The sequence below is a fragment of the Hippocampus bargibanti genome, linkage group LG03 (genome assembly GCF_051943395.1).
Source record: "Hippocampus bargibanti isolate YZ-2025 linkage group LG03, ASM5194339v1, whole genome shotgun sequence".
NCBI classification, from domain to species: Eukaryota; Metazoa; Chordata; class Actinopteri; order Syngnathiformes; family Syngnathidae; genus Hippocampus; species Hippocampus bargibanti.
In genome coordinates, this window is record NC_142736.1 from 7,386,757 (window position 1) to 7,397,716 (window position 10,960).

General features: G+C 44.2%; 1 protein-coding gene across 2 annotated transcripts in view; it reads right to left on the minus strand.

The window, feature by feature from the left end:
* LOC148900200 (apoptosis regulator BAX) overlaps positions 1-6,998 on the minus strand; it is a 73,810-nt gene extending 66,812 nt beyond the window's left edge. Inside the window, exons 1-2 of one of the 2 annotated variants that reach the window (XM_088991778.1) lie at positions 6,713-6,998; positions 1,021-1,069 (exon numbers count right to left, since the gene is read on the minus strand). In XM_088991778.1, coding sequence (XP_088847904.1) covers positions 1,021-1,069; positions 6,713-6,779 — 116 coding nt within the window. In that variant the 5' untranslated portion in view covers positions 6,780-6,998. The remainder of the gene's footprint in view (positions 1-1,020; positions 1,070-6,712) is intronic. The other variant, XM_088991777.1, reaches the window with a different exon arrangement.
* Positions 6,999-10,960: the final 3,962 nt, after the last annotated feature.

A 10,960-nucleotide genomic window follows, 5' to 3' on the forward strand; every position in this document is an offset into this window, starting at 1 on the left:
TGCCATTTCTGTGAGAGAATGCATTGCAGAGCCTAAACGATGAGACAGGCTTTGATAGGGAAAGAAACGTCAAGAAAGTGTGATGTGTAGATTGAAACCATCCTTTCGACACGTGACCTGGCATAAGTCTTCTTTTGTTCTCCACAGGACGGAGCTGCGGTCTGAAGAAGATGACGTGGACCACACCAACGTGGGATGGACCGGTTGCGGAGCTGCTAGCCGTCTTAGCAGCAACAAGCGTCACCTGGATTCACGAGGACATCGTTCGTCATGAAGATTCCCGATGCTCGTCACTGGAGCCGCGTCGACAGATCACACACTCTTACCCAGACACCTGCTCATCCGTACCACACCCTGGGGCCTGCTTGCGACAAATGCTACAAACAATTTTGTTCCTCGTCGTCGTCCTGGTGATCAGCATCCAGGATGCCATGAAGATTTGACTGTTGTAGCGAATGACATGACTTTAATTTGAGATTGTTTCCATTGTGATTGTTCTATTTTGTGATTTTCTTTTCTTTTTTCTTTCTTCTTTCTGTTCACCTCCACCGATGTTAAATATGTTCGTCAGGAGGGAGATGTTGGGGTAATTCGCCATGTAATCTTTGTTTACATTTTGGACTTCCTGATATGTCATATCCTGCCTTCCTTTACATGATGTTGCATTAAGTCACATGCTATCGCGTCACACACTGTGCGCCGCATAAATACTGCCGCAGTCTCGCTCTCTCGCCATGCTTCCTCCTTCGCAGACCCCGCGATGTCTCCGTTCTCTCCAAGATTAAACCAACTTTCTGTTCTACACCTGGCTATCTGATGATTTAACCATCCTCGTCCATCAACACCCGTCGAAGCAATGAACAAAGGGCGAACGATCAAAATAATCCAACACCCCTCTCTCGCTCTCTGCCTTCCTCTCTCTGTGCAAAATTAAATAAAAGAATCTTGTTGCATGTGACAAAAAAAAAAAAAAACACGAAAGATGAATTTTATTGAAAAAGTTGTTTTTAATGGACTTACCCTCTGAGGACAACTGCTCCTTGCTCGAGGATGGGGTCATCAATTACATCTGTTAAAGATGAAAGACTAGATTAGCATTCATTTCAACTCCCCTCCAAAATTAGTGGGTTTGATATTCTTCCATCCATCCATCCATCCATCCATCCATCCATCTTCTGCCGCTTATCCAGGGTCGGGTCGCGGGGGCAGCAGCTTCAAGAAGAAATCCCAGACTTCCCTCTCACCAGCCACTTCTTCTAGCTCGTCCTGGCGGAACCTGAGGTGTTCCCAGGCCAGCTGGGAGACATCGTGTCTCCAGCATCTCCTGGGTCGTCCCCGGGGTCTCCTGCCAGTGGGGCATGCTCGGAACACCTCACCGGGGAGGCGTCCAGGGGGCATCCTTATCAGATAACCGAGCCATCTCATCTGGCTCCTCTCTATATGGGGGCAACTCTGAGCCCTTCCCGGATGACAGAGCTTCTCACCTTTTCTCTAAGCGAGAGCCCGGACACCCTACGGACTAAGCTCATTTCGGCCGCTCGTATCCGGGACCTCGTTCTTTCGGTCACAACCCATAGCTCGTGACCATAGATGGGGGTTGGGATGTACATCGACCGGTAAATTGAGAGGTTTGCTTTTTGGCTCAGCTCCTTCTTCACCACGACTGGTCAGTACAAAGTATCACAGCAGACGCCGCACCAATCCGCCTGTCTCTTGTTCCTTCACACCCTCATTCGTGAACAAGACTCCCACATACTTAAACTCCTCCACTTGAGGCAAGATCTCCTCCCTGACCCGTAGAGGGACTCCACCCTTTTCTGACTGAGAACCATTGTCTCAGATTTGGAGGTGCTGATTCTCATCCTAACCGCTTCACATTCGGCTGTGAAACGCTCCAGAGATAGTTGGAGAGTTCCGCTTGAAGGCCCCAACAGTACCACATCATCTGCAAAAAGCAGAGATGCTTTACTGTTGCTATACCACCAAAACGGAACCCTTCAACGCTTCGGTTGCGCCTACAAATTCTGTCCATAAAAGTTATGAACAGAATCGGTGACAAAGGGCAGCCTTGGTAGGGGCCCAACCCTCACTGGAAACGATTCCGACTTACTGCCAGCAATGCGAAGCAGACTCTGACATCGGTCGTATAGGGACCGAACAGCCCGTATCTGGCGCTCCTGTACCCCATACTCTCGAAGCACCCGCCACAGAACTCCCAGAGGGATACGGTCAAACACCTTCTCCAAGTCCACAAAACACATGTAGACTGGTTGGGCGAATTCCTATGCACCCTGCTAAGGGTGGAGAGCTGGTCCACTGTTCCACGGCCGGGACGAAAACGACACTGCCCCTCATCAATTTGAGGCTCGACTTCCCGACGGACCCGCCCCTCTAAACCCCTGAATAGACCATACCAGGTGTGAGTGTGATCCCTCTGTAGTTGGAACACGCCCTCCGGTCCCCCTTTTTATAGAGGGAGACCACCACCCCGGTCTGCCAATCCAGAGGCACTCTCCCCGATGACCACGCAATGTTGCAGAGGGGTGTCAGTCAAGACAGCCCCACAACATCCAGAGCCTTTAGGAACTCCGGGCGGATCTCATGCAACCCTGGGGCCTTGCCACGATGAGCTTTTTAAACCACATCAGTGACTTCAACCATGGGCTCACCAGTTTCACCCATAGTGGCTAATCTTTACATGGAAGAGATGGAGAAACAGGCCCTCACATCCTTCCCAGGGACAAAACCTAGACACTGGTTTAGATATGTGGACGATACTTTTGTCATAATTAAGAAACAAGAAATTCAATCCTTCACAGATCACCTCAACTCTGTAGACTTCAACATTAAATTTACTCGTGAGGACATTCAAGACAACCAACTAGCCTTCTTGGATTGTAAAGTAATTATAAAAGAGGACAGAGCGCTAAAAACAGAAGTCTTTAGGAAGGCTACGCACACTGACCAATACTTACTTTTTGACTCTAACTACTCTTTACAACACAAACTAGGAGTTATCAGAACCCTCCAGCAAAGGGCTAAACTAATACCAACTAGCACTGAAGGTAGAGAAAAGGAGTCAAAACATATCAGGAGAGCACTCACTAACTGTGGGTACCCTCAGTGGTCATTCAACAAATGTCAGAAAGAAAGAATAGGGAATGAAACCAATAATTCTCAAGATACAAAAAGGAGAGGAGTAGCAGTACCGTACATTGAAGGAGTTTCTGAAAAATTACAAAGAGTCCTTTGGCAACATAAAATTCCTACTTATTTCAAACCGATAAACACGTTAAGGCAAAAATTAGTGCATCCAAAAGATAGGCTGCCAAATGAAAAACAAAGTAATGTAGTTTATTCCATACATTGTAAGAATGAAAATTGTAAAGAGCAGTACATTGGGGAGACTCAACAAATTCTCAAAAAAAGACTTTATCAACATCGCAGGGATAATATAAGTGGACCTCAATCGGCAGTACATTTGCACCTAAAAGCTAGCAACCACTCATTTGACGACAATGAGGTTAAAATCTTAGCGCAAGAACATAGATGGTTTGAAAGGGGGGTAAAAGAAGCGATTCTTATAAAACAACAAAATCCTTCATTAAACCGGTCTGGTGGGGTGAAGTTCAATTTGGATCGTTCATACAATAGCCTGCTTAGGCAAAACAGGTTAGGCAACTTTCGTAATGCTGATGAGGGTCGTTATGCTGATGAGGTGATACCGGTGGGAGTGGGGGTAATAGGCCAGTCGTTAGTCAGGAATGTAGGAACAATCAGTGGGGCCACAGGGAGGGGTCCTCTGCCCCTCCAACCTGAGTGTAGGGACCTATCATAGCTGTGTCCGGTGCCACCATGTCTGGACATTAGGGATATATAAATAGGGCCGATACGACCAGACAGACTTTAGTTCGCTGACGAAGCCTCTTGGATAGGAGGCGAAACGTCCGAAACCTTCAAAATCGTACAGATGACGGCTGAAGAAACCTTCTCATCTACATACCTTATTTTATGTATAATAAATGTGCTATTGTATTGTAATGGAAGAAATACACTGCACTGTATAATAGTCACTTTATTTACATTTGTGATGGTCGTTGATGGCTCTTAATTGACACCTGTTGCTTTCTGACTTGTAAGATCTTACGAAACTGAGGCATCACATTATCATTCATCATGTTGATGATTCTCATAGCCTTTTCTGGATGGAACTGTTCAATTAAAGCCTACACATCAACTCCTGGATGCCTTCAAGAGGACTTCTGCTTGTCTTCTGCATCCACTTCGAGTCCCGTAGGTACTGGCAGAGATGTTATTACAACAAAAGGCACGAGTCCGATGATTCCATGCACGCGGAATAAGACACGACAAAAGAAGGCGGGCGGGGCGATCCGTCCAGCACATTCGCGATCTCGGAATGCACCAAACTTACGCAATCGCTGCTAAATATTTTTTTATTTTGTTATGCTTAGAATATCTTGTTTTCTATCCTTTCACTCCCACCCCAACCCCATCCCTCTTCAATTGCTGCTGTGGACTGCAAATTTCCCCATTGCGGGACGAATAAAGGTATTCTGATTCTGATTCTGATTCTGATTCTAACAATCACCTCGGCAAAGCAAACTCTTGAACTTGCCAGCACAAGACACAGCGAGTCGCCGTAATCATGTCACTAGTGAGGTGACAGCAACTCGTTGAAATGTCCCAGTATCGGTGATGAGGGGATCAACACACACACCACGCACATTCACGATCCCGGAAAGCACCAAACTTACACAATTGCGGCTAACAATCACCTCCAGCAAAGCAAACTGTTGGACTTGCCAGCACAAGCGTCGTAATCATGTCACTGGTGAGGTGACAGCGACTCGTTGACATGAAATGATATTGAAGTGTCTTCTTCGGCTGGCGGCGGTCGCGAGCGGTGGCCCCGCCCCAGCTGTCAACTCGCACGTGACAATTTCGGTGTCATTAGTTACGTGAAAGCATCGACTAAATAACGCCTTTGTGTAAAGCTTTTAGGCGGTGGGTGGTAGTTACTCTCGGAGAAGTGACACACAGCGTGAGAGATGTGTCAGGCTGAGATTCACATGACAGCCGCGGTGTGCACATGTGACGCCACAAACACACACTTCGTTCGTGTTTCTCAATGATCTCCTTCTTCTCCTCGACGGTGATTATTAGGGGATCATCTTGCATTCATTTCCTAATAGTAAAATTATCTGCAAAAAGCTCCTCGGAGGCGATCACGTGTGAATTCAGAGAGAAGGGGTGTGGAAAGGTGCGCCGGCTGGAGCGCTGTTTGGTCGTGTGCTTTTGCCAAAGATCCGAAGATCACTCCGCCAGATGCGAAGATCACTCCGCCAGCCGTGATGGGTGTGTATCGCGAAAAGTAGTGCGTATTTCAAGGTTTAATTTTCATAAATTTGACGTTCGGAAATCGAAAAGTTCGTAAGGTAAGGTGTTCGTAAGCTGAGGTCTCACTGTACACACACACATACACACACACACACATATATATATATATATATATATATATATATATACAGTAAAGTCTCGTTATATCGATATCGGATATATCGATACTATTTCTATGCACGCACGGAGAAAACTACATGCAAACAGGGTCGGATATATCGATAGTCCCGGTTATATCGATATTTTTTCGGACTCCCTTGAATATCGATATAACGAGACTTTACTGTATATATATATATATATATATATATATATATATATATATATATATATATATATATATATATATATATATATATATATATATGTGTGTGTGTGTGTGTGTGTGTGTGTGTGTGTGTATATATATATATATATATATATATATATATATATATATATATATATATATATATATATATATGTGTGTGTGTGTGTGTATATACATACATATATATATACATACATATGTATATATATCTGCCATACTTTCATTTAACATGTAAATTGTGCTGAATGATGACTATTTGTTGTTTTTGTACTTCCCTTTACTTCCAGCCAAATTTCTTTTCTGTTTTTATATATTCAATAAACAAACTTATAAATACAGTGTCCTTCGAATATCCGGGGGAAAGGTCTGTACGCATTTTTTTTTCACGCGAATCCCATTCTTATTTATTTTCAATGTACTGTATGTACAAAATACACTTTGAGCAATAAAAGTCAGGGATCATGATTACTGGGCTTGAGATAGCTCAAAAATGTATCTCTCTCTCTCTTTTAGCTCTTCCTGACAAATGGCGAGCACCTTAATCACAGCTGGTTATTAAGATGCTCGTTTCCGGAGACAAATACATTGTTTTTGACATACAGTACTTGGCCAATGAAGATGATTCTGATTCCGATTGTGCGACTACTCGCGAGAGCGAGCTTCGTTCGAAAACTAATGGAGCAGAGAGCCATGCGCCTCCGAACGCACCAACTTCGAGAGTCAGAGTAAATTTCCGAATTTGGCCAAGATCAAATATACTCCAAGCTTCTTCATTTTACCACCCTTCACCGCAAGTTTCCAGATCACGGCCGACAAAACTTTACAAACAAAATTGATAGTTGTTAAACAAGCTGTTGGCAACGACTTTCAAATTGCATTTCAAACTTGCAAAAACGTGACAAAAAACATTTTGTTCCAAGTTTAATGTAAAAAACCCATAGTTTCTTTCATCTGTGCTAGTTAACACGGGGCAATTGGACGTACCTTGCCCACCTACGGCACCTTTAAGTTGTTCCTCGTCGGTGTTCTCCTTTCTTCGGTTCTCAGACATTTTGCAAGACTACTGTTGGATCACTGTCACCCAACCCGTGTCTGAAAATAGTTGTGTTTTTTTGAATAATTTAAATATCTGACGGACGTATACGCTGATAAAACTGATAAATTAATGTCTCGCTTCGTTCAGACATGCCAATTACGTCAGGAGTTTGTGGAACGAGGAAGTAAAACGAGGTAGTGGTAGCCTTCGGCAGTCATCAACTCTCCTGTTGAACACATCAGGGATGTTTTTTCCTTTGTGGTGCGTCACTGCCCCCTCCAGGTGACACTATTATAACAGTTGTTCTTCTTTTCCTTTCGGCTTTTCCCTTCATAACAGTTGTTCTGTCTTCTATTACTGCACACGCGCGGGTGAATTGTGCGCAATTGGTGTGTGAGCGCGTGTGTGAGCGCGTGTACGTGTGCGCGCTTTTATGTGTGCGTGTACGTGTGTGCGCGTAATTCAGAATCAGATTAATGTATGTAGTACACACAAGGAATTTGCCTCCAGTAGAACATGCTGCACTAGTATAATCATAAAAAAAGATGACAAACAAGTATGGAATGGAATTCCTTAATGTAAGTAGTACCTCTCAGTAACACATGTGAGACAATATGCAAAGTAGATAAACGGATCAGTGGTAGAATTAAAAAATGATAGCAGTTTTGTACTTGGTGAAGACAATCAGTTAACCACTTTGATCAATTACTGTAATTTGTAGTACAACCAATGATGTCCTTGAGCGCCTCAAAGTACCCTGTGCTGGAGATTATATAGATCAGTAGCAGTGGTTCAAGTAGTTGTGTTAAGTTCATCTTGTCCACTTGATATCCAATTTACAACATCCTTTCTTACAGAAAGTGTTTTTTATGTGTTCAATAACCTTACATGTTTCGGCGTATACTTCCGCCTTTGTCAGAGTGCTGAAACATTTCAAGGACAGCCAACATCATCACTTTTTTGTTTCCTAACTGACATCAGAAAAACGTTTTATAGCATCTAAAATACCCAAAACACGCAGGCTGATATTTTTAGTCAAATGAAAAACACCAATAAGAATGACTTCAAAATGAATCCGGAAGTGGCCAGTTTCAGAAGGTCTCGCCCCCATGTTCGTGGTGTCACCCCAAGACGTCTTGCCTTGATGGAGAATCAAAACAATGGCTTCAGATTCGGAGAATAGGCTCTCTTGTTACTCATCCAGTTATGAATATGATTAAAATAGTGCTGAAGAGGAAAGTATACATGTTTGCAATCGATTGAAGAATTTATTCTGTGCCATTTTGAGGCAATAGGGGAAATGTAACACCAAAAAAAGGCAGAAAATGGCGACAAAGCTCCGTGGAAGGAATTAATCAGCCCGTTTCCACAGGCTGATTAATTCCTTACACGGAGCTTTTCGCCCTTTTCTTCTTCTTTTTGGTGCAACACGAGGTTTTCAGACCAAACAAGTACAGCAAAATGCATTGACGTGATGGAAGGACTGCTACAATGTGTCCTTTTTTCGGTTAGGGTCGTTCCTTCAGTGACGTAGGGTGAGGACTCATCACCAACTCAAAAACAAGACTTCCGGAATATTCAGTGTGAGTCTTAAAACGTAAAATATAGCTATATGCGGTGGAATCTTTGTAAAATCCGCTCAGTAGAAGTCATTTGAAGCCATTTTACAAATTATGGACACAACTTGTCCGGAGACGTCGGTTGTCCTTTAAGGTAATTGAACACCTAAAAAACACTGTCTATAAGAAAAGAATCTGTTTTAAATTAGATAACAAGTAGACAGGATGAACGTAATACAACTACATCCATCTATTGATGTCACTCTTGATACAGATGAAGGTGCATTTCTCGGTCGCATTACAGGTTACCATGAGTGGTGTGCCCGACTGTGCCAAGGCTCCGAGGCGTGTGCCGAGTAAATCGGAAAAAAAACCTCTGCGAAGCGCGGTTTGAGGCGTGTGTTACACTTTTTGTCGTGCCCAATGCCTCGGATTGCGCGGTTGTCACGCCCGAAGCCTCGCGAGACGGTCTTCCTGCGTCATTGCCAACTCATAGTTTCACGGGTAATTTGAAATAAAATGGTGCACTGACACAACCATGACGACTGACACTGATACACCAAATTCACGTCTTGAATCGAATTTGTTCTGCATTGGACGCACCATCCACAAAGAAAAAGAAGAGAACATCCCCTGTGTGGGATAATTTAGAGTAGATCTCTCCTAAAAAGGTACAAATGATAGTGACTATGTAAACTACTGTGACAACACAATTGGATTGGATTTGCCTTTACTAGTCTCACAGTGGAGAAATTTACATTTCACAGCAGCAAAGTTATGAAAGAAATGAAAGTAGAAAAGCAAAACACAGGAAAGGCAGCCACTCTCGCAGCGCCGTCTTGAAGTCAAAAGAACAAAAAAAAAAAAAAAAAAAAAAAAAAACTAAATAACAAATAACATGACAACACAAAGACACAAAGAGACATTCATTCTTAAGCACTTTCTGTACCCTCTTTGTTATATAAAGCTGTTCCAGATGAAAGAGGAGAGGATCAAAGCGTCTCTTCACCAGTGGATCAGGGACATCATGGTGGAATGTGCACGTCGACTACAAGCTAAATGTTGAAAGCAAACACGCAGCTGTAGCATTCATTGACGAAAAGAGATTGTCTCACATCTCCTGTCCCACATAAATCAGCTTCAATTCCATCCCGCGACAGTTCCATATACGCATTGGCGCTCTGCGCTGACGCTCCTTTCTTCTTATCACGGGCTCCTCAAGCCATGTATCCATCCAGCCGCAGACTGTCCAACAGCACCGACCTTCCACTGAACAAAGCGGGGCTGTGAAGATGCTGCCCATTACAGGCGTAAAAAAAGCACAATGGCCCCAGAGCTGTCCAGCGATGACAGTCGAATGGCACCGACATTCCTCCCATCCAAAACCGTACTGGCATATCCATGGTGCTGAAAAGGCGCAACCGCTCAGCACAGTCTCCTCCTTGATGAATGTCGTGGTCAAAAATGCTGAAAAACAATCCGTATCCGTTCCACACGACGCACAACTACACAAAGTGACCAAAGAAAACACAAAAACAAGACAAAAACAACAAGGCTCATCAGAGCACTTGCTGACGGCTGCCTACTCAGGCGCCAACTTGGACTCAATGCGTCCCTCATGTGAATGTATTTCATCTACCGTATTTTCACGACCAAAGAGCGCACCGTGTGAAAAGGCGCAGTCTCATTTATTTGTGCCATTTCTGTATTTAACACACACATTGGGCGCACCGGATGAAAGGACGCAAGTTTTATATACTGGTACATATACTCTACTGCCATACGGGCGTCCGCCTTACACAACATACAGGCATATTTAAAAAACAGATCGGGAGCAAAACTGAGTTTGGTAGTGCTTTATTTATTAATGACAAAGTAAGAACATTTTGTAATCATCGCTCAATCGGCGTCGGCATGGTAAAAACGAGCACATTACCGGTAACAGAATCGAACAGTTGCGCTAAATCCAACATGGCAGTTTCGCTTTCCTCACTTTCTGTGCCGTGCGGCTCCTCGGAAATAATGCCGGCTTTTCCGAAAGCTCGAACCACCGTGCCAGCACACATGTTAGCCCAAGCGTCCACAATCCATTTGCAAACTGTGGTGTAACTAGCCCGGCGCTGCCTACCACTCTTCGTGAAGCTGTGGTCTCTTTCGGTCATCCATCGCTCCCACGCCGCTCGCAGCCTCACTTTGAACTGCCGGTTCACACCGATGTCCAGCGGTTGGAGTTCCTTGGTCAACCCACCCGGAATCACAGCAAGCGTAGCGTTCATCCGCTTCACTTTCTGCTTCACATTGTCTGTGAGATGCGCTCGCATAGAGTCACAAATCAGAAGTGACGGCGATGTGTGGAAAAAACCTCCCGGTCCCCTTACAAACACCTGCCTCAGCCACTCCTTCATCATATCCTCGTCCATCCAGCCCTTTTCGTTTGCCTTAATAATGACGCCTGCTGGAAATGTTTCTTTAGGCAAAGTCTTTCTTTTAAAAATCACCATGGGCTGCAGTTTCTCTCAGTTCGGATGGTGACAGTCGAAACGCTCCTTCCGCTCGCTCTTTGCTCGACGATCCATTGCTCGAGTCTTTCCTCCAACTCCGGCCAGCAATGCGAAGCAGACTCTGACATCGGTCGTA